The sequence below is a fragment of the Aristolochia californica genome, unplaced genomic scaffold (genome assembly GCF_029961685.1).
Source record: "Aristolochia californica isolate CCGP_79_NKW_82.1479 unplaced genomic scaffold, dmAriCali1.0.hap1 SCAF_1, whole genome shotgun sequence".
NCBI classification, from domain to species: Eukaryota; Viridiplantae; Streptophyta; class Magnoliopsida; order Piperales; family Aristolochiaceae; genus Aristolochia; species Aristolochia californica.
Genome location: NW_027181770.1, coordinates 58,324,368 through 58,348,149, shown reverse-complemented (window position 1 = coordinate 58,348,149; position 23,782 = coordinate 58,324,368). Strand labels below are relative to the sequence as shown.

Here is a 23,782-nt window from a genome sequence, read left to right as displayed (position 1 = left end):
ATATTTCTTCTTGTGTTCATAGATGGCAATGCCTCACCTTGTCCTTTGCCACCTTTTGCTTTAAGGTTGTACCTTCTTACAAAGCCATGTGTCATTTTGCTTGGGTGGAGCTTTCATGTGTCACCCACCGTTTGCTTTAAGGTTGTACCACGTGTCATTAATGCCATGTGTCATTTATGTCTGTTCCTTCAATATTGACCGTTGATTTGGGTCCTAATTTTTTTGATAATGAACTTTTCATGGCTACAAAGTTGTAATTATTTGAAATTTTAATGGTCCATATGCTAAAATTGGGGTGTGTCAATGTTGCTGGGATGAAGTGGAAATCAGGGTTGGAAGTAGATGAGGCAGGGATGGTTGGGTTTCAATCCTTATCACGAGTTTTCATGGTTAAACACTAAAATGAAATTTAAAAAAATTAAACATTTTAAAATCCTTATTTTTCATTACAGAGTTCAAACCTCCTTTTGATTCTACTGCTTGTTGTTGGTTTTTCAATTCTCTTGCAATCGTCGTCCTCACTTCCCATCCATCTTCATATTTCGTTTCCTTTCCACTGGTTTTCTCGTCTCCCTTTCCTGCTTCCGTTCTCCCTTCTCAAGGAGCACCCATGTCGTTGCTCAGAGATATATTTACGAGGCTCAGACTTGAAGAGTACCCAGGATAAGAGAACAGATGCAGACATGCATTATAACATTTCATATTTCTCTTCTCCTTACAGAGCACCCATGTCTTTGCTCAGAGATTTTTACAAGGCTCAGACACGAACAGATATGGACATGCAACATCACATTCCTTATGTACAGAAACACGAACAGATAACATTATTTTCGTCACACCCTTCATTCAGTTTTTACAGCCGTCTCCTCCTGTATTGAAGAAGGGTAAAGAACCTTCTTGGCACCAATCAGATCCAAGATCTTCTTGCTGTGCGCCGACCTCTGAGAAGCCCCTGGCGACGTTATGTAGAGCATCCTGAAAACCCACTCTATTACTTCTGGGCAGAAGACTCTATACAAGTAGAGGACCCTGAACCATGCAGGCTGAGTCACGTATCTCTCCCCTCTGCATGCACTGTTCACGATCGCCTTTGCGCATCCCTCTGCGTACCCAACTGGGGATAACCCAACTTGAACCTGTTGATCCCTCGTTGCAGAATTATCAATTTTCACGAGGAGTTTAGAGGCTCATACAGAAACCCATTTTCAGCTCAGAAAATGATTAGCTAGTTACTTACATCTCTCATTTCTTGATCCACGATGATTTCGCCTTCCTTGGACAGAAATGTGCCTTGGGTCATCTCTGATTCTATCCATCCGGGAGTCACTATTGTGATCTTGATGTCTGGGCCGAATTCCACCCTCAAGGTCTCGTAGAAGCTTATGGTTGCAGCCTTGCTCGCCTGTGAGACAAAAAAATCGAACATCGAGCCTCCTGTCTCTCTTGGGGAAGAATCTGGTAATGTATAGGGATAAATGAGTTGCGAAATTAGTTAATAATTACATTGTAGAAGCTCGTACGCGGCATGGGCAACCACCCTGCAGATGAAGCATTCACGACCACCCTGCCTCTGCTTTTCTTGAGGTGAGGAATTGCGAAATGAGTTGGATAAATGGCTCCCCAGAAGTTCACATCCTGAAAGGATTCAGGATCCGCGGTCACCCGATAAGAGATGACAGAGTACAGGATTAGAAAGGCAGAAGCCTAAGTTAATTACTTACCATCACTGGTGTGAAATTGGTAAGATCAATGGCATCCTCAAACATGCACACGGCACCAATCCCAGCATTATTTACGAGATGATCCACTGCACATAGCTAGTTACAGCAGTGTAACCACACATCCTTAAACGAGAGAGAGAGAGAGAGAGAGAGAGAGAGAGAGAAAGGGTTTTCTGCTTACATCGACCAAAATGGTCCATAGTTTCTTGCACAAATCTCTTACAATCCTCGGACTTCGCCACATCTGCAGAAAGAACGAGAACATCCGGAGAGCCTAGGCTTCGAGCCCTTTCTGCCACTTCATGCAGCCGGTTCTCCCTCCTCGCCACCAGTGCCAGTGAAGCCTTTTTCTTAGCATACTGGTAAGCAATATGCTGAAAAGGTGCCACCCAGAGAAAAATCAGAAGAAATATAAAGAAACAAACAGTAAATTAGAGGAAAGATGAACCACAAATCGATTTTCTGAACCTCGCCGATGCCAGAGGACGCGCCGGTAACAAGGACAACCTTATTTGACATGCTCTCACTGAATAAAGCGTTGAGGGTGGAGATAAAGAACTTGTAGATGTAAAAAGGAGGCAGGAAGAGGAAGAGAGTGAAGAAGCAAGCTTGAGGGGCTACCAGGTTTATCAACTTGTGAATTATATCCATGGCCAATCGACCTCAAGGTCCAGAGAGAGGTAAAGAAACAGGGGATGATGATGAGAACGGGGATGGCAGCACTTGGATTTAAGGGAAGAAGGTGGTCAAGTTGCAAGGTGTCGAGGCGACGCGTGGTTGAGGAAGCTGGACGTGTGTACAACTGCGAGTCCTTGGCTCGGATTTGTTTAGTTTTTCGAAGAGGTAATCCCTGGTAGTTTTTTTTTAAAAAAAAAAATTAATAAAAAAGACGACCGCTTTGATCTTTTTCTCCCGTGTTCTGATCACAGTTCTTCAGTTACACTGAAACAAAGATGAGGTTCTCCAAATCTTTTGCTTGTTAAGAGAGTATTCATGTAAACTTCCATCAAACCCACAGGATTAACTGTTAATTACTCCTTGCCCCTTCTTTCCGTCAACTGGTTCAGGTTTCCCCACCGGCCTCCGCTCCCTAATCTCTATGTTTGGCTCAATTCCCTTCAAGATCGCCGGAGAACATTCTCTCCTAGTTTTCCTTATCCTGTGGCTGGTAGGTAAACGGCTAACCATGGCCCCAACATACATATTCGTTCGTCACACGTTGTGGTCGCAACATGTGGCTGTAAATAAAGTCATTGCTTAGCATAGAATATTTACAAACTACAACTACGAAATAGTCCAGTTCTGAGTGAGACATTTACAGATTTTCCTGATGTAGAACAGGGACATGGGGAGCTGGTTAAGCCTCCCTCTAGCTGCTCACCGAGGGACCAAAGTACATACAAATGGGCGGGTTGATCTTAAAGATTGAGAGAATTGCAGATGGAATGGTCCAGATTCCATCTCCACAAATCAAACCTGAAGCTATAGCACCTGCAAAATCACTAGCCTCCTGTGGATTGATGTGCTCCCAGACAAAGAGAATAACAGTTCCTACAAACATGTCAATGGCAAAATACGCTCCAATGTAAAACGGTACTGCCATTGCCATCGGTATTGGGATGAAGCGAGACACGCTCTTGGGTGTCACATCCCTCAGAAGGTTGATGACCAAAGCTGCAATAAAAAACCCACAACAGAATGCCAAGCAATGCTTGGGCAAAGCAGAGAAGCCCTCCACTCCAATTATAGCCATTTGGCGGAAAATAACCGCGTAGGGAGCTTTATAAGGGCCATCTGGGGACCCAATATCAAAAGCAGTCCAGTACAACCAGAAGGTGAGTGGAGCAATGATACAACCCATGGCAGTTCCCACCAACTGGCTGACAAACATGGACTTTGCTGAGGAAAGAGTGAGATAACCAGTTTTGAAGTCTTGCATGAGATCAGCAGCTGTTGAGACTATGGACATCATCACACCACAAGCAGCTAAACCGGCTATGACGCCACCGTTGTTCCCAACCAAAGACGCGAAGATGAAGAGACCCAACTTGCCGTAAGTAGAAGCCAGGCTCCAGTCAGTCAGCCCAGTGCCATAGGAGTTACAGAAGGCAAGTGCAGGAGCAATCACATATGAAGCAAGAACCATGTACCACTTGAGTGGTGGGAAGAACATTGGTATTGTTGCTGTTGATATAGCAGCTAGACCTATATAACCAGAGGCAGCAAACCCGGAGGGAATGTTGTCTCTCAGAAATACTTCATCCCTTTGCTTTTCTTCCAGTAAGAGATTGGAACTCTCATCATCTGCAAAGATCACTTGTAAAATACTCCAACTTCAAGAAAGCATTGCCGATAACAGATTCTTGAAGTAAGAAACCACTGACCTTGAGATTCACTGAAAAGGGGAAGACTGGTCTTTTTAGAATATTTATTGCCTATTTCCTTGATTGTTAGTGTTACTATTTTGATCAAATTGTAAACTCCATCTCCAAGAATAAGTGCAATGGCAATGAAAACCTGCAAATTAATTTATTTGAAAATTAGTTGTGGCTGTATGAAAAAGGATCATCCAAGCACAAGTACAGAATCACACTGGTATCAAGAAAGGGTCTTGCTGTTTCATGAAAAAAACAAAAATGAGAGGACATAGATAAGAATTGAGAACCTCAGGATCTGAAAGAAAACTAGTTAGAACAAAAAAATCAAGTCTAACTTTACTTTAATAGAGCCCCCAACACACAATCAACCAAAGACAGCCCACTAGGAGAGTATTTCGTACTACATAATTATCCAGTAGTAAAAATGTTTAGGGCATGGCTGAACAATTGAAGTTAAGTGTGTGACAAGCAGTCGATGTCACTCATGAATAGGAAGGAACAATTCAGATAGTAACTCTGTATTGATGGCTCTGGTTGCTGGTTGCTTAGAATAATAGGATATCAAATGACCAGATCACAAATTTCCACTAGGAAATAAAATTTCAATGGCTATGATAACCAGTGTAGGTGCAATAATATGAAGATACCTTGTATCCATAAAGTCCTTTGAAATCATTGCTTTCGAGGTTATCTGGGTACCAGTCACCAGCTCGACTACTAATAAATGGCCAAAGGGCACCCCAAGATACAATAGCACCAAGAAGGACTGAGCAATTAACAATATGTGGGCAAATGAGACCACATCCAATATATGTTGGACTGAAATCAAAATAGAACCTGCAGATGTAAAGGGTAGATATTAGAAAAAGTTACAACATCATCTTGGTTTTCTTTATTGAGTTACTTGAACAGTTGAATGAGATAGCTTTCTGTCACTAAACCAAACATGCGACGGCTCAACTTCTAAGATGAAAATTAAGAGATCACTGAAAGAATCACATTTCATAAGCCATAACACACAAACTCAGGGTAGAACTTACGTGTTCTTGAATGCTTCAAGTCCAAGAGTGGGGAAGTTATCAAAGCCACAAGAATCTCCAATTCCACTAAAAAACCACTTAAAGCAACTCCATAAAAAACTTATGCTAAGATATTTTCCTAGGCGTTTCACTTGTTTCCTGGACAATTAAAAACGAATACCTCTTGTTAGAAAGGAACCCATAGAAACTGGAAAAATTGCCATGCATCAACAAGGTTTCACCATACTTTTTTTTTATGAAAGGTATCATCATACTTGATCCATGAAAAACTTACCCTGCCAGTTCAGCTCCAGATTTTGTGTGGAAACTATTGATCAGCAACGCAGTCGCAGTCCCACTAGGATATGTAAGCTTGTAATCCAGCACCATTACCTATGACCAACACAAATGCAAAAATCAGGTGTGAAACCATGTATATTGGAAAAAAAACATGTATAAAGAATTTAGATTGTGCCTCCATCAGGAACAATCTGTATGTTTTACATAAAAAAAAAGTTGTTTGCAAAGAAGTTATAGCAGTACTTTTCTTGAAAATAAATGATAAAAACCCATTGATAGCAAATATAGAAACATAAAAAACCAACAGCAATGGAAAATAGTTACATGCCGTTGTTGTTATTATAAACCATAAGAAAATCAAACTTCATTAAGTATTGTGCACAGTTTATATTAGTAAGGGAGCTATGAAGATCATGTAACAGACTCAACCAAACCTGTTTTAGAACCGGAGTTGCAGCAAGATCAGCTCATTGTTGGTATTCACGAAAATATCTTTAATTTGTTTTCTATTTCCCCAGTTACCAACTTCTGTTTTTCTTTTCAATGAGTCGAGTTGTTATGAATACTAAAAATATCATAAATCCCTGATAAATTAGTCTTGCTTCAAGTAAAACAAAGATGCCTCCCCTCCAGCTCATGACTGTCCAATACTTTTGTGATGCCACACATGTTTTTTGTTTGCATTCATGAATCTTGAAAAAGTGGCCTCTTGGCTACCAGCTAAGTAATTGCTCCATTAAGGTGCACAGGGAATGACTGAATCATCACTTCTAGGACTGCAACCAATCCGAACTTGCTTGATCATTTGGTAGTTGGTTTGGAAGATATTGAATCTCAGCTCAACAATCTACGAAATATGAGGATCGACTCCACAAGGCCCACAAAGCTTTATATGCAAATACTCAAGCTGACCTTAAAAAAAAAAAAATTGTTTGCAAATTCACTCAACTTGGCTCCAGCCGGAACTAAACTCCATCTCTTGAGCAGTCGGCTTAAATTTTACATCTAACATGACAGACATAATTCAAATGCATATTGATTCTACAGACATCATAATCATCAACACAACTTCATCCTATTAATGTTGGTTTCAGCTACATGAATTCTCCTTGATTTAAACCTATCTTAGCTAATTCCATTGTTTGAATAGTTCTTTTAAGTGGACTTAGTTAAGATATATTAATTTCAAGTCTTTTTTTATGAAGTACATGGCTCTAATGTTGAAGAAATTGCCAAAAACTAGACAGACTAAGCCATCCTGAACAATAAAAGGTCTACGAAAGAGGGGAGAAGAAAAGGAAGGAAGTAGACTGAAAGACCCTGTTTGAGGAAAGTACTCATTTTTAGTGCTTTCTATCTAAGGAAAAATAGCAAGTTTCTAATTTTAGAAGTTTCCCAGTTTGCCAACAACCACAATTAGGAGATAGTCTTTGGTTAGTAATTCTCCTTTTTCTTTTTTGAAAAAAAAGTAAGTTTACTTTATTAAGTTTGCTAGGTTTCATTGTCTGCCCGGTGTTACAAGAAAAGCTGGCGAACATCTTTGGATGTAAAACCTCTAGCATCCCATCAACCTACCTTGGTCTTCCTCTCTTCAATGGCCGCATAAATCAAAGTCTATAGAATCCAGTGGAGGAAAAATTGGAGACGCATCTAGCAACGTGGAAGGGCAGATTTCTAAGAAATCTGCCAGACTCATTCTCTTGAAGTCTTATATCGCAGGCATCCCAAATTATGCTTTGTCTTTTATGCCCTGCCTCGTTTCGATTTGCAATACCATGGATCGGCTAAAAAGAAGATTTCTATGGAGAGGATCTAGTGATACTTTCAAGTATCATTTGGTCAAATGGGAGGCTGTTTGCTTGCCAAAAAATATGGGAGGTTTAGGGATTCGAAAATCGAAGGATATGAACCAAGCCATGCTATTAAAATGGATTTGGAAGTTCAACAGTGTTTCTTCTAATCTTTGGAAGGAAATGGTATCTGCTAAGCTTGGCTGTCCTTCTCCTTGGTGGACTTCAGGAGGCAATCGGAGATGTTTATCTCCAATTTGGAGATCATTATATTTGCTTATTCCCAAGTTTTCTTCAACCGTTAGATTCTATGTCGGTAACGGCATAACTTTAAAGTTTTGGGAGGATTGGTGGCCGGGTCAAGATCCTTTACAGTCAGCATTCAAGAACCACCTCCTCCTATCTTTACAAAGGGAAATATCGGTTGTAGTTTGAAGAACTTGCACTCTAGATGGAGTCTCTATGATACTAAGGCTCTGGAGGCAAGTAGGTTGATGGAATCTTTGCAATCCTGCAAACTGAAGCCTTTAGTTGCTGACAAGATGATATGGTGGCCTGATAAAAGCGGAGTTTTCTCAGTGTCCTCTGCTTACAGCTTCATTAATGGTTGGCATTCAAACCAAAGGGATCGTGAGATTTTCTCTGCATAGTGTCTCTATGCCCTGCCAAAGATAAAAAATTTCGTATGGAGTGCCTGCCAAGGAAAGATACTCACGTCAAACGTGCTCAGAAGAATAGGACACCTAGATATCGACCCTCTCTGCCCTCTCTACAACTCTGAGGTCAAATCAGTCAATCACATCTTGCTTCATTGCTCTTTCTCGTGGAAGGTATGGACTTCCATCCTCAGTAAGACGGGGTTGCAATTCTGTATGCCAGTGGATCTGATTTAAGATGCTCATTGGTTCTCCCCTTCCTGGGTTTGGAAAACTTATGATATCTGCTTGCACTGGTTTCATTCCGTGGGGCTTTAGAATGAGCGTAACCGGAGGCATTTTGATGCTAGGAGTAATTCTGTGGTAAGGGTTGTTGATTGTGTGTCAAGTCAGATCTCTGCTTGGCTCCTTACAAAGAAGTCTTTCTCCTCCTTTGTTGATTCATCTATACGTGATAATTGGAGCACCATTGCAAATATGCGGTGTGGAAGCAAGACCCCGGTTCATGCAAGAATGCCCCCCCCCCCCCCCCCCCCCCCCCCCCCCAGAGCCGGGTTTCCTAAAGTTAAATTTTGATAGTTCTTCTCGTGGTAATCCTGGAATGGCTAGTTTTGGGGGTGTTATCTCAAATTCCTCAGGCAATCAGTGTTTGTCGTATGTTGGTCTGTTAGGCATTGCTGACTCAACGACGACTGAGCTCCAAGGTCTTCTTAATGGGCTCCATGTTTTTCGAGACAAATATAGTAGTCCTCTCCACATTGAGGGGGACTCGAAGTGGTAATTGGTTGGTGCGAAAATGTGTCCTCCCCCCTTTGCGGCATTGGGATTCTCTTGGGGAAATTCTTGAAATTGTTTCTCAATTTTCTTGTATTTGGTCTCACATTCCGAGAATTGTTAACTCGGTGGCAGATGTGCTCACCAAGTCAGGAGCAACTTTTCAATCTCTTGTTGTTAGGGATTTGCTCCTAGTTTCTTTGTAATTCTTTTAGTTAATATATACATCCTTTTCAAAAAAAAAAAAAAGTCAAATTAGGAAAATCTCTATTATTGGTCATTTACATCTAAGTTTCTAGGATTCTTTCTTAGCATGTGGTTTTTAGCTTAGCAGGTCACATTTAATTGTAAAAGGAAATTTTACTCCAAAGAAAGTTATATCATGGTTATGTAAGTTGTTTTGGCAAGTTCATAGTTGTTTTAGAGTCGATAAATAGGTAAATATGCTGTTCTTTAGGAGAAAATTTTGAAGAGTTAATACAAGTTTTCTTTTCAGTAGCTGAAGCAGCTTTATTTCTATTTTTTTGAAAAACAATTTCTTAATGGCTTTCTTCTCTTAAGCTAGCTATAAAACAACACTGGTAAATTCAAGTTCTGCAATGAAAACTTCAAAACCAAGAATTCCCAAGAGTTGAAACATAGTCGGGTTGCTCAGATTCCAAACTTATCAATCAATTTTATTTTTGAACTTTTTGTTGCATTAGTCTCTCAACCAATAAGAAAAATGCTCTCATCATTGAAGCAAAAGTATGCATCCTCTGAACATCCCCAAAATCAAACAATCCTCTCTTATTTATAGAATATTTTGCTAGTAATTAAGTTTTCTGTAATATGTTCATCTCCAATTATAATATCTTCCCTAGTATTGCCACACAATCATCTCAAAATTCTCACTTTTGCCACCTTCAATTCTGTAAATGTGGATTTTTCCTTGCCCAACATTTTGCACCAAAGATCATGACTGGTTAAATAGCTGGTCTGGAAAATTTTACATTCACTTTTTCCATGTGACTATCACAGAACAGCCAAGATGCCAATCTCCATTTTTTTCTTTTCTGCATCTATTTTAAGAGTTACATTCTCTTCAACCTCCGTTTCTTCCTCTTCAAAGTATTCTTATAGTAATTTTTAAAGTCCTAGGCAAGAGTACTTCCCAGGAGGTCACCCATCCTAGAATTACTCTTGCCCAAGCTCGCTTAACTTCGGAGTTCTGAGTCAGATACCTAGCCAATACAACCCGAAAAGACTAGCCGTTTAAGGTGCGGAAAGTCAAGTACCTAACTTAGACCACAAACTCTAACAAGAGTGGACAGAACCACTCTGACAGTAATCCCACACTTAAAGAGCGCTAGAACAGGTATAGATAACAACAGAAGCAGACAAGATGTAGTCATTTTGTATGCCAACAGAATAATAGTTACCAGACACGCCTTGCCATACAGAAAGAAACTTCCCATGAAAATTGTGGAATGCATTTTTGTAAACATTTCTCAAACATGATGAAACTGTGTTACGTGGACACACTGACAATTCCAGTATGATGGTTATAAGAAAATCAAACATAGAATAAAAACTTTAGGCTGAATAAAACTATTTTATGAAACATTGGCACGAAAAACATTTCCCCAAAAAGTGCCCTTCCAATGTGGCTTGCAAAGAACAGGGAAGCATTTTACTTTTCTTGTATGAAAGACGGCATTTTTTCTAATGAAATTAAATGGTTAGATTCACACCCATTAGCATTTATATCTTATAAATGTCTTTTTTATCCACTTGGCATTTCAAATCAGTTTCTGAAAGTTTTCAATTTGCTCCAAAAAAGTTTCCCTGGGTGTTTTAACATTCCATACAAGTTTCCAAAGAGTTCCTAAATTATTTTTCCTAATTCAGTTCACCTATTATACTATAGGGACTTGATTCCCATTTGTAAATATTATTATGTAACTAAAAGACAAATAATATTATCTGATACAAATAGAGTTTTTCAAACTATTCAAATAACTATAGCAATGCATTATCAAGTAAATTCAAGCTTACCTCAAGCTCAGGCTTGTTTTTGCAAATCTCAAGCATGCTCAAGCTGAGCTATTTAGTGAAAATTTTATGCAGAGCAGCCAACAATTAAGATGCATGCCTGATGAGACTTAGGTTAGCAGATGAAAGCTTTAATCATGCTCAAACCAGTTTGGCAAGTAAACAACACGAGATCAAACAGAATAGGGCTCATTCATCAATCTAGAGAAGCAGGGCTGTTTGATTTCCTAAAGAATCCAGAGCCTTTGTTGACAACTAATTACATATTCATACACTTGCCAATTCACTGAGGCAATGAATCGTCTTTCATATTATAGAAAACATCAAACTTGCCCTTTGGACTCCTCTCTGACTGGATTGCTGCCTTTCTCCTCCCCTTTTTGGGCTTATAACAAACATAAACCCTAAGAAACTCATCTTCTATGAGAAAAGGGCCAGATAAAATTTGCAGGTTCATTGTCTTTGCCACAACATCATTCTTTCGATGATCCGTCCAGATCAGTAGACAGGAAGTATTGGTCTCTAGAGGTTCATAGATCAAACCCTTTTTTTGAAGGTCAACATTGAATTCAAGTACTAGTGTAAAAATTTGGTCCTGCAGGATGTGATACGTTTAGATGGAACTTCGGATATAACATACTCATCTGAAGCTGAATTTACTGCCTAGATTTACACCAAGGCAAGCTCATAGGTTCAGATATGTTTAGATGGAACTTCAGATATAACATACTCATCTGAAGCTGAATTTACTGCCTAGATTTACACCAAGGCAAGCTCATAGGTTCACATTCGAGCTGAGTAGGCCACTCTGTTTCTCATTGCAGGATAACCTTTGAGAATTAGCCAGTTCTAGACTTCTATCCCAGTCAATTTATAGCCAACAGTAACTGTGGTAGAAAGAAAAAATTGAAAGCATATCGCCCAATTAAAAACCAATTAGGGAGAAAAAAAATACACAAACAGAACAACTAGAGAAAGAATACGGGTTCAAAGTAAGGTACCTTACGAAGAGGAACAAGACTGAACAGGCCAAGAAAGCTGACAACAAACATAAAACCAATCATCCACCCCAAGGAAGGATTCTTGATGTCTTGGGCTCTATTACCAGGATAATCGGGTCCAATAAGCTTATATGTTTTCTCATCCATTGCAATCAAATAGGATCCAAATCCACCTGTCAAAGAGACACAACTCAGCATTCCATAGAAAGTAAAGCACATAGGAGACTATAATACTGTCAACAAAAATTATTCATGTCCTCATGAAATGAATCCAATATGAGAAAGTCTTGTTTAGACCAGCAATAAAATGAATTGTGATTTCTCATGATTTTTAGACAAGGAAGTTTAGACATACAATTAATGCAACAACAAAAGTGTAACAGTTTTTTTTTTTTTTTTTTTTTTCAGAAAGTACGACAGAACAAAATTGGGGGCCTCCAAGTCCATTTATACTGCTCATACCATACATAACTGCTGGAGAGAGCAGACCATCCCAAAACCCTTTTTTCTCAAGTCATCTGTTCTACTGCGTTGCGGAGAACCTTCCATACCTGAAACTCTAATTTGTGCGATAAGCACAAAGCAGAAAGCAGCTAAGGTGTTCGCACACTGTTTCCGAAAAATAAAACTAAGAAGAAAGAAAACAAAACTATTTTAATTCTTTAATATCAGTATACGACCCAAGATATGTGCCGTCTATTATGCGTGAACTTCAAATTCACAACTTCCCTACCAAAACACACCTTAATACGACCCAACACAGAAAAACCACCATAAACTTAAAAAGGACGACAAACAAAACAGCATTAATAAGTTTGAAATTACCGCTAAAAGCAAGTCCATAGCAAGCAACAACGCAAGTCTGAATGACGGTATTCTCTTGCCGCGTGAAAGGGGTCGTCCAAATCCCCAACTTGGAGAGAGACGCAGTCCACGTCTTGACAAAGAAAAAACCCAGCAAACCAGCCGCAACGTTGAGCGACGGAATGACCCCAACGGTGAGGTTGAGCTTGTGGGTGATAACACAGAACAGCGTCCCCAGAAGCGCGCTGACGACGAGACCCCGGATCGTGATCTGTTCCGACCAGGAAGGAATTTTCTCCGGAGCCTCGTACCCGACCTCCGGGGGCTTCTCCACCGGGGTAATCAACGGCTCAGAGATTTCCACTCCGGATGGATTCACCGTACCCATCTTCTCTCCCTCTCTCTCTGCTTGAGTTTGCAAACTCAAGGATTTTCAGTTTAAATCTTTTCGGTTGGGAGTCGCTGGCAGCGATTGAACCGGAGAAGAACGACCGATGGTTGAAATTTGACTTGAAAATGGAAAACGGCGAATGGGGATCAGATGTACGTCGACCCGTCGAGGTGGAAGAGAGATTCAAAACGGGATTAAAAGGAGGATGACGGAAAAGTGTGTGGATATTTATTCATTTAGCCCGGCTCGATCATTCCAGCTACTTTGCGTGCGAACCAATAATTGGTTGGTGGTGATAATTAATTCCAGAGGAGCACAAAGTTTTACGTTAGAATTAAAAGAAAATGACGTCGCTTCGCCCACTCGGTAACCCCCTTCAGTCTTTGAACCGGTCGGGGTTAGCGGTCTTCTATGGAAGGGAGGTCACATGGTTTTTTTGTTTAGTATTTATTAAATAGGTAAAAAAATATAATAATTTTTTTATTATCTCTATTATTTATTAAATAAAACGTGAGAGTTATTCCATCTCTGATTAGTTAATTACCTGATTATTTATTAAATATCTGATAAATATTATTCGAATTATTTTTAAATTTTGGTAATATTTTTTAATATTAAAATTAGAATATATTAAAATATTTTTAAACATAAAAGTAAAAAAATAATCAAACATATCTCACAAAATTTAAGAGATTTTATCTTTAAATCTCAAAATATCCGAATCACAGTTTTCTGGGTCAAGTCGAGTTAAATCGGGTTAGGACAGGTTCTTTGTTTAACCCGAACCGATGCTCAGCCCATGGACGAGTTGTTGGAACTTGGAAAGAAGATGCGTTGCCGTAACTAGAAATTTCAGAAAGAGCCAATCTTTTCCGTCTTGCTGGCGAAGGTTTTCTGGAATTGGTTGTTCTGTTTGGAGTTTCAGAAAGAGCCAATCTCTTTCCCCGATGTCTGGATCTGTTGTCATCCTTGTCAGAGCGTGAGCATCTCATCGGCATTGGGCTTCAGTTCCGTCCAGGTGAAGTTATCATCGACAAGCCGGTGATATTGACATACGGGGGTTAGTGCACTTTTACTTTGAAAGTGATAAGGCCGAAAGGTACACTGAAAATGAATTAACTATGAAAAAGTGATCTTCCTGGTCTTTTCTGGTTGCAGGCACGTTTCGCCTTCCTGCTCCGTCATGAGATACCCTGCCGAATGCAATGCCTTCTCTGTGATGTTTCTGAAGATTAGTTTCATAAAAAGTAGACAAATTGAGCAGCGGAAGAAAGGATTTTTTTTCCGACTCGGATCTTCGAATGAAAAACACAGCGAATCACGTGCTTTTTTTTCACCCTTCTCATGAATATGACTCATGGAACATCAATCAAATTAATTTACATAATTCTCTCTCCTTTGTCTCTTCCTCTCTTACATTTGAGAAGTGCACCCCCAGAATTATTCTCAATTTCGTCATCCAATAGGTAATTTCGCCACAACTACAACCCAAACTGTAAAGGCTTTGAAAAGAAAAAGAGAGTGAAGCCTTTAATGAACTTGATCTGAGCCGAGATCACCCCACCGGACCTTGTACTTGGCAGCAAGGTAATGAGCTCCGACAGGGCCCCGACTACCATACGGGTACAACTCTGGGGCAATCTTCTTTTCCTCAAATTCTTTCAATAAAGGAGTGAAAAGATCCCAAGCTGCATCTAGTTCATCGCTTCTTATAAATAGTCTCCGCTCTCCTTCGATTGCATCTAGAAGCAGTCTCTCGTATGCATCTGGAATTTCTTTTGAATATCTACACATATCCAAACACAGAAATTTAGATGTATTCAACAAATATTCTGTTCCTTCATCCACTAACATATGACAGGTAAAAAGAGCCACACCTTGCTGCATAATGAAGATTCAGATTGCTCCGATCCAGCCTCATGCCCAGACCAGGCACCTTGTTATTGATCTTTAAGTAGATTGCCTCATCAGGCTGCACTCGAATCACAAGCTCATTTGTAGCGCGGTCGAGATCAGTCCCAAAACTGCGTTTATATAAATTACCGGGAACATGCCTAAACTGTACTCTGATTTCCGCCCTGGAAGAAGACATGAGAAAGGAAAAGAAAGAAAATTGAGGTAAAATTGAGGTTGGTCATACAAGTCTACTCCATATATCATCTCAAATCACAAGAACTAGTTTGGAAAGCAAACTTAGACACAAGGGAAGCCATATCTAGTTCTAGATTTGAATTTTAGCAGCATTTTACAATATAATCAATGTCCACTTGCTCATGTAGGGAGTTCAACTGGGTGAGAATTTTAGCCAGTTTTATGTTGTTAAGCATCCCATGGTAACTTTGTTTTTGTTTCCACTACATAAACATGCAAGGGTGGTGCAAACTTGTAGAAAAATGCTCCGTTCTTGAGAACATACCGTCTATTGTGCAAAGCTTTTCCAGCTTTCATTAGAAAGGGGACGCCATCCCATCTTGCATTATCTATAAATAGAGCAGCTGCAGCAAATGTTGGTGTCAGACTATCATTTGGCACGGTCGTATCATCTGTGTATCCAGGGTATGTTACACCACCCTTCGTGTGGCTTTTATACTGTCCAGTTACAACATTTTCAAGTTGCAAAGGTCTCATAGAACGCAGAACTTTCACCTGACAAGATAACACTGAAGATTCTAAGATCATAACATGCAACAAGAAAATTAATTTAAACATTCCAACATGTAATTTATCTAATAAAGTAATTCTCTGAGCATGCCAAAAGACAATATCTTGTATATACAGGACTATCCAATGGGACGGATGACATCTAAAGAACATAACTTCATCTAAGAAAATAAGTCTTTGTGCATACCACAGGACAATGTCATGTATATATGGAGCAGGCTAAACATGTAAGGAGCATATCTTCCTAATCAATATTGATGTATGTCAATGAGATTGAACCTTTTCATTCCTAATATCTTCAGCATCCAAACTGACAGGGGTTTCCATGGCAAAAAGGGCCAGAATTTGAAGTAGATGGTTCTGCATGATATCCCTTATGATTCCATAATTGTCGAAATACCTGGCAGTATGATAGTAATAAGACAAAAAGAATAAAATTTTAGAATGCCAAATGTTGCAAACCACAAAATAAACAATTTAAAGAGTCCAGTATAACTTACCCTCCTCTTCCTTCAGTTCCAAAATCTTCTGAAAAGATAAGTTGCACATTTCTTATGTACTGTCTTGACCATAGAGGTTCAAAGACAAGGTTAGAGAACCGCAGGACTGATAAATTCTCAACCAGTTCCTTCCCCAAATAGTGGTCAATCCTGAAGAGAAGCAGAAAAATCACAAATTTATGACAAGAAAGAGAAATCCCAGAACTGCAGCATATGATAATACAAACCTAAAAATCTGATCCTCTGTTAAGTACTGTTTTAGGCTTCTTGTCAAAGCAGCAGATGATTCAGAGTCCCTGCCAAATGGTTTCTCAACGATGACCCTTGTCCAGCCATTAGAAGAAGAAGTAGAAAGGCTAGCACATTTGACCACATTGATAAATATATTTGGAGGAATAGATAAGTAGAAGAGCCGATTTGAGACCCTCCCAGCCTACAATAAGCATTAATAATAGTTAACAATTTAGAGTAGTTCTTGTGCAGTGACATTGAATACAAGCACAGATGCTAACTATAAATATAACTATTATTTCCATTCAGATTGAGATCATTGATGAAGTAAATGATCTATAAAACAGAAACCTTGAAATAACAGAGAACTTTGATCAATCATTAGGTGAAGAAGGTGTTTGTCCCCCTTTTTTGAGCTCAGTGAGAAAGAGACTTCATTAAGAAGGGAAAGTACATGAGGTCCCCAAGGCAAGAATGTTATACAATCATGAGGTTAGAGGAGTGGGATATCAACATAATAATACAGAAACACATTGTTAAAATACTGGTATAGGGATATTTTGGTTACTTCAGTCTCATATGGATCTCATTAAGTTACAGCAAGCTAGACTTCGTATTAGCACTGTATCTAACAATTTTCTTTGAATTTTGAGTTGTATTTATTAAGTTATAAGTATGTATGTAAGAAAGGCAAGAATGGTCCTTTCCATGTAATTTTCACTTAAGTGAGATAGTTAAAAGAGGGCTCGGTTTCTAAGCCCTCATTCAACACAGCCTCCAATGCTACTTCTTCCTCCCTTTTGTCTCCTTATTTTCTTCTTTCTTCTCCTTTTTTAATCCTTTCTATATTGCAAAATTACAAGGTATTAGATCCATAGAAGTCGATTTTGGGAAGTTCTTCTACAACTTTTTGAGTTGTCTACACGATTTTGTCATCCCTACAAAATGTTCATGAAACAATCTCTCTACTGGTAGGGTAAAGGCAAGATTTTTTCGTCTTTTTTTCTACCATAACCATTTGGTTGGTGGCCTCTGCTGCTAATTGAGCAGTTATTATGTCTTACTGCCCCTAGAGGGTTCTCAATTGGAATTTCTGCTCCATTCATGCTTGCGTCATCTTCTCTTTGCTTGGGTCATATTCTCTTTGCCTGCGTCAACATTATTGTTGAGGTTTAGACTGAAATTTGTGGTGATTGATAGCTAAATTGGGAGTTGTGATTGGTATTGCTCATAGTGATTGTTGTAGTTGTGCCCTGATTTGGAAGTGTGGAGCCCACTTGACATGCGCTGGGTGGAATTTGTGTTCATTGGCTTGTTGGATTAAGTGTATCACCTCGGGTCCATTTTTAGTGTATTTCAAAAGACTAAAAGGCTGAATAAAGCAAACATGTGCTGTAATTAAGCCTTATGAAAGTTCAGACAGTAAAGACTCTCATTTGGTTCAGATCACTTCAATAAAGTTGAATGGATCCTATAACACGAATTGGTCCAGATACGTTCTCTCTAGTGCTCAACTCACCAGGGTTCATATTTTGGTTTTTGTAGTTGTTAGCAAAGAATGACCACTATTTCAACTGGATGTTAAAAATGCCTTCCTGTGTGGTGATTTAAAGGAGGAAGTGTATATGGAGCAACCTCTTGAATATGTTACTCAAGGGGAAACAGGAAAAGTGTGCCAATTAAAGAAGACTATTTTGGTCCTAAAGCAATGTTTAAAATTTTCAGCAATGCAGTGATGCAATTTGGTTTTTATAGGAGCCATTGTGATCATTTTGTGTTTTTTCTAAAAGGAAAGAATGGGATTGTTGTTCTGGTTGTGTATGTTGGTGGCATTTTTTGTCTGAGAGTGATTTGAAGGAATTAAGCAAGTAAAAACGTATTTGGCCACACGTTTTCAAATAAAGGATTTAGGACAATTGAAATATTTCCCGCAGGATTATGGTCTCTTGGGTGCACAACCAATGGAGACTCCCATGAAAGTCAATGCTAACATTCATGATTCTTAGAGTCCTATACTTAAGGACAAGACACAATATAGAGGTCTAGTGGGTAAGTTGATTATGCAACAGTTTCTAAGCTCGATATATCATTTGCAATGGGAATGGTGAGCCAATTCATGGAAAACTCAAGAAAATACATTTAGAAGTTGCTTACAGGATTCTAAAGTATTTAAAAGGTGCTCCTCAAAAAGGTCTTTTGCATACTTGTAATGAGAAAATTGATGTGTTGGGGTAACTTAGTGAGTTGGAAGAGTAAGAAACAAGTAGTAGTGGCTAGATCTAGAGTCGAGGTAGTGTATAGGGCGATGACTCACATAATTAATGAACTTATGTGAGTGAAATAAGTTTTTGTTGAGTTTGGATTCATATTCTAGAGCCTATAGTTATAAAGTGTGACATTCAGACTGCCATATTCATAGCCAGTAACCCAATATTCCACGAGAGGACTATAAGAGTCTCACAAGTAAAGTCAATAAATGACTGTCACAATCCCATCTCTGGAAAAAGCCGAGAGTCAAACCTCTTCATGTCAGAACTAGCTACCATGTTGTCACATCTATTTATATCAATTAGAAAGTACATATTATACAGCCCCCATGTCATATCTAACATTTCATAGTATGCCATTCTGCACTATAAATTTGCTATTTAAACTCAATGCGTACTCTCCAAAAAATAATCATGAGTATTGCTAGCAACTATCAAGCCCGAGTTCAAGTTTTACAATATATAGTTTTCAAGCATGAACCCTAAATAGGATTCCGCAACTAAAATCCCCCTCAAGAGGAACCAATTGAAACCCTCAAGAAGAAGCAATTACTTTAGCAAATTGCACTACCGTAACCACTAAAAAACAGAAGCAATTTAATCGGAATTCACAACAAAAGTAAACAAAATAAAGTAAGTACCAATGATTGACTACCTCATGCTGTTTCAGTTTCCTGTCCAGCTCAGCAAAGTTTTCCTCTGAATCATACTGACCCGAATGGTAAAAGCATCTTTGCAGAAACTGCTCCATTTTATCATTACAGTTCTCCCTGAAATTCATCCAGAAACACCAATAAACATTAGAACAGATATACCAAATGAAGAAAATGGACGTCCACTACCAATCCTATTTTGTTTTTCTCTGAATGTGGTTATACATACACACACAGTATAACCCGGTCCCTGGTGAGAATTTAAATATAATACCTCACATGTTAGGAAATATCCCATGTGGCAATCCAACCGAAGGCCCAATCCACATTCAGCAATAAAATCTCATTAAATTCTAAAAACGAATTGACAAACATTTTCACCTTTTATCTATTCTGCAAGTTAGAGTCTTGCTAACCATGTTTCTCAATTCAGCATCGGCCATCTTACTCCGGGCATAACCAAAAATGGTAAAATGCTGCAAAGTGGAAATAATCATCAACCATCCAGTGGGAGCTCACTAATGAAATTTTCGGAATTAGTGTAAATTGGATTACACCAGATGACTCTTAATGAATTTCAGACAATAAATGGTAATTGAATTTGGCAATAGTACACCTTTGGGAGGCAATCCTCATAGTACAGCGCAAAAAGTGCGGGAAATATCTTCTTCTTAGCAAGGTCGCCGGAAGCTCCCACAACAGTAATACTAACAGAAGATGCGTCGTCACCAGGACCAAAAGTTGACACATCTTCATGTACTTGACAAGGTATAACTGGTAAAATACCATCTTTCAGCTTCATTGGAGGAGACTCCTTTACAGAGGGTGTTACAGCAGCAGCCACAGCACCTAATCTCCAATTCGGCGAAAAAAGTAAAAATTAACAGAACAAAGAAAGCAACCAAAAGTTCGACACCAAGAAGGCACCGCCAACATGAAACACAAAAACGACCACTAACAGCAATGAAAAGAGATATAGAAATAGCAATCTAGCATTTCGAATAATCGAAAGAATACAAGATATGTGCTTAAAGGCCCGAAAAAGATGAATAGATTAACCATCTCACGAGGGAAAACAAATAAAGAAGCAAAAGCCAGAAAAAAACAACTAACCATCCTGCAGGCAAACCACATCCTGATGTGATTTGTTCCGGGATTCCAGAGCGAACCTTCTGAGAGCTCTTTCGGAAAACGAGCTCTCAGTTAAAAGAATCGAAGAAGGCGAAGCATGTTGATGATTTGAAGGGGTCGACGCATGAAGGATACAGCGGGAAGAGAAAGCGCAATTAGGAGAAGAAACGGCCATAGTTCCACAGACGAGGAGAAGTCACAGCTGCGTCCAGGGGTCGAATGCAAAGGGAAGATTTGAAGAGGGGAAGTGGAAGGACGTTGGAATCATCGGATGGGCCTCTAGAGATCCCCGAAGGGCTGTTTTCAGAAAGAGGACCAAAACAAAAGGTTCGGGTTTTTTAAAGGAGTTTGTTCCACTTGAGCAGGTCTTACTTCTTAGGTCAGACAACGCATGAAACGTGAGGGTTGCTTTTGGCTGGGAGTCATCCAATGAGACTTTTTTAATGTGAGAAGCACATGCAGCAAGTTCCTTTTATCCGTGGAAGATTTAAGCCTTATCGGTGCACCCAAGGGTAAACAAAAGTGAAAGTGAAAGTGAAAGTGAAAATGAATGAATTGTACTCCTGACGGAAGTGAATGAATTGCTTCTCTATAAAATGAGTGAAAGTTTCCAACCGAATCTTGGTTCATTCACTCAACGCTCTCTACGTCTTGCTGCTTGACCTTCTCTCTCGGGTCTCTCTGCTTCCCCTCTCTCACCTCTTGTTCTCTATTGGCTTGCCGTCTCAACTCTTCTCTTTCTTCCCCTCTCAGCACCAAACCCTTTTTGCATCCTCTCCCTGGGTATCTAAATGCTTTTGTGAAAGAACGATGGGATCTCATGGATTTTATTTTATTATATATTAGATTAATCCACAAATATTTAATAAATAAAAGATACTTAAAAATGTTTAGAAAAAAGTTCTTTGCGGCAAGGAGATAAGAATTAAAACACTAAACATGTCGCTAAGCTCGAAAATCCATTCATTATCAAATTCTATATGAAAATATTTTTATTTTTTATTTTTTTATAATTAATTAAATTATTAATTGTATTTTACTTCATAACTATATTATTAATTTATACTACACTAAATTTTATCTTAAGTTATTAATAAAATACCATATTTATTTATTTATTATATTTATGACTGTTAATACTATATTAAATTACCAATTTAAGAGTGATAATTAGGATATTTTTAAACCAAGAATTTGATCAAGTATCTAGATATTATAAAATAAAATTTTTTGTTTGAATATTCCATATTTTATAAGTAATTAATTTAATATTTTATTTTTAACTCGTAATTATAATCTATCTTAATTTATAAATAAAAATACCCTACTTAACATATTTTGTGCCTTAACCAGGATTGGAATTGCAACGCCCGAGAGGCGTCTCATATGCTTCTTACATGAACAGTATTGCTTCTGGTTTTTTGCCTCCTGGTTGAGAATCACATTAGACGACGGCTCGCAGTGACTGTCCAGGTGTCAAAGGAAGAGAAAATTATTTTCACTCCGGATGGGACCCATTGCACTTCATGCATTGGACTTGGACACGGACAGAGAACGCTGGGAGTGGCGGCTCCAAGCGAGGGCCGAGGCGGCCTTGGGTTCAAGTGAAAGGCCGAGTTACTTAATCCCCAAAGGTCACAAATTAATGGACTCCTCTATTGCATGGCATGCACGAGATTCTAATGGTATAAGTATTAATCAATTCAAGCACATGACCACCACACGTAATTCCCATGCAGTTTTTACGTCCAATAGGATTCAAACTCTAGACCTTGGTTCCCCTTGATCTCCCAACCTCCCCACGATGGCGCCGCGTGTCACCGACCAAAAGCGCTCCGCCACGCGACGCCTCTCTGTGGAAAGCACGAACGCAAGGGATTAAACCATTAATTAATCCCGCATTTCTGATTAATCGGATTCTTTATTCGGTCCCTTCCTCTACTTCTCCGATCTTGGTCGGTTCTTAACCCAGATCGCCACGTCCAAGGCAGAATCCGATACTAGATCACTTGCCGCCACGTGTTCATGTCTTCTACTCTATATATGGATCTCCTCCTCCTCCTCCTCCTCTCGCGCCGCTCAACTTCTCACACACAGAAACCGTTTTCAGGTCATTCGTTTCGGTTCTTCGGAGTTCGGAGGAAGAAGTCTCTGTAAGAATTATGGGGCATTTTTGGACTTTTCTAACTTATCTCCATTCTCTTGCTGGGTAGTTCTCCGTTCCCTTTTGTTCCCTTTCGATGAATTTTATGTCTCCTTTCTCGATTCTGATATTTTCGTGTTACTGGTGCATTGTTGCAGGCCTACTGTGATGCTGTTATATCCATTGTAAGGACATGATTTTCTTTCTTTTTGGTTTTTTATTCTTACATTTAGGAAACCGAGATTGAATCGAATCGAATCGAATCGAATCCTCAGGTACGCTTCTGTTCGAGCGATTGAGAGCACATCAAAGCTTGATGACGAGCAGTGGCTGGCTTACTGGATCCTGTACTCCTTTCTCACTCTCACGGAGATGGTTCTGGAGCCTTTACTACAATGGTAACGGAATGGAATTTTTTCTTCTCTCTCTTGTTCTTGTTGCCTTTCTTATTAATATTTTCTTGCCATGGAGCCATCAGAGTAACCCCTTTTGATTCTGCTCGGAAAACGTACAGGATACCCATTTGGTATCAGATAAAGGTGGCGTTTGTGGCCTGGCTTGTGTTGCCTCAGTTCAGAGGCGCATCATTCATCTACGAGAGGTTCGTCAGAGAACAACTGAAGAAATACGACGGCAGAATCGGGAGAGATCGTCACTCCCCTAAGAAAGTAATTTGAATTGCAGAATCCAACTTATTTTCTTTACGCTGATTTTCTATACACTTTGATCAAACAAAAAACAAAAATAACTCCGAACAAGGAGAATATTCACAAAACAACCCAAAACGGGATTTACAATTTTTTTTTAATCTCCGTTACATACTTGGTCTGTGCAGGAACACGAGGCTTACTGAAGAAGAAGCAGAAGAAAGGAGATTTCTGCGCCTGTAGATCCTATTCTTAGCTTCTTCCCTTTCCGTTTCTCTCTCTTGGCTTACGTTAATGAAATGGAAGAATCTCTGTGTTTCTTCCTTTAATATGCATTACTTTACTCATTAGACTCTTGAATCAGATTCGTAAACGTGTACCCTTTTACGAAAGGAAAAAAACAGAAAAGAAAATTTCTTGCTGACATTTATCTGAATCTTTTATTCAATCGTCGGGTGGATCCTCCGAGTGTGCTCTTCGGTGTTTATTCATTCACGGTGCAAACGATGAGCGTGACACCAATGACTCATAATCTAATCCCCAGCTTTGGACTCCGAGGTGGGGCCTTGTCCTCACTATTGCCATGTAGACGACAAGGTGGGCCATATGAGTTTGAAAAAAAATGCCTTTTTATTATATATTATTAATTTTAATACTATAATAAACTATAGATTAATTTGT

General features: G+C 39.1%; 4 protein-coding genes across 4 annotated transcripts; 1 reads left to right on the top strand and 3 right to left on the bottom strand.

Moving 5' to 3' along the window:
* Positions 1-733: 733 nt before the first annotated feature.
* LOC137952863 (11-beta-hydroxysteroid dehydrogenase A-like) lies at positions 734-2,860 on the bottom strand. The gene is made up of 6 exons (XM_068799955.1): positions 2,190-2,860; positions 1,903-2,095; positions 1,722-1,807; positions 1,504-1,635; positions 1,238-1,402; positions 734-1,136 (listed from the first exon to the last, which is right to left on the bottom strand). Exons 1-6 carry the CDS (start codon positions 2,370-2,372, stop codon positions 843-845), a joined length of 1,053 nt encoding a protein of 350 aa, XP_068656056.1. The 5' UTR covers positions 2,373-2,860; the 3' UTR covers positions 734-842.
* A 100-nt stretch (positions 2,861-2,960) lies between these two features.
* LOC137952854 (probable metal-nicotianamine transporter YSL6) lies at positions 2,961-13,089 on the bottom strand. The gene is made up of 7 exons (XM_068799942.1): positions 12,499-13,089; positions 11,674-11,846; positions 5,414-5,511; positions 5,140-5,277; positions 4,747-4,936; positions 4,106-4,238; positions 2,961-4,025 (listed from the first exon to the last, which is right to left on the bottom strand). Exons 1-7 carry the CDS (start codon positions 12,863-12,865, stop codon positions 3,091-3,093), a joined length of 2,034 nt encoding a protein of 677 aa, XP_068656043.1. The 5' UTR covers positions 12,866-13,089; the 3' UTR covers positions 2,961-3,090.
* A 1,118-nt stretch (positions 13,090-14,207) lies between these two features.
* Positions 14,208-20,631, bottom strand: LOC137952848 (glucose-6-phosphate 1-dehydrogenase, chloroplastic-like). The gene is made up of 10 exons (XM_068799931.1): positions 20,294-20,631; positions 19,797-20,029; positions 19,562-19,656; positions 19,183-19,297; positions 16,257-16,462; positions 16,030-16,179; positions 15,809-15,929; positions 15,285-15,514; positions 14,746-14,946; positions 14,208-14,654 (listed from the first exon to the last, which is right to left on the bottom strand). Exons 1-10 carry the CDS (start codon positions 20,484-20,486, stop codon positions 14,399-14,401), a joined length of 1,800 nt encoding a protein of 599 aa, XP_068656032.1. The 5' UTR covers positions 20,487-20,631; the 3' UTR covers positions 14,208-14,398.
* Positions 20,632-22,525: 1,894 nt separating this feature from the next.
* Positions 22,526-23,446, top strand: LOC137963241 (HVA22-like protein e). The gene is made up of 4 exons (XM_068810407.1): positions 22,526-22,639; positions 22,730-22,852; positions 22,969-23,122; positions 23,290-23,446. The coding sequence occupies exons 1-4, from the start codon at positions 22,623-22,625 to the stop codon at positions 23,305-23,307; spliced, it is 312 nt and encodes a 103-aa protein (XP_068666508.1). The 5' UTR covers positions 22,526-22,622; the 3' UTR covers positions 23,308-23,446.
* Positions 23,447-23,782: the final 336 nt, after the last annotated feature.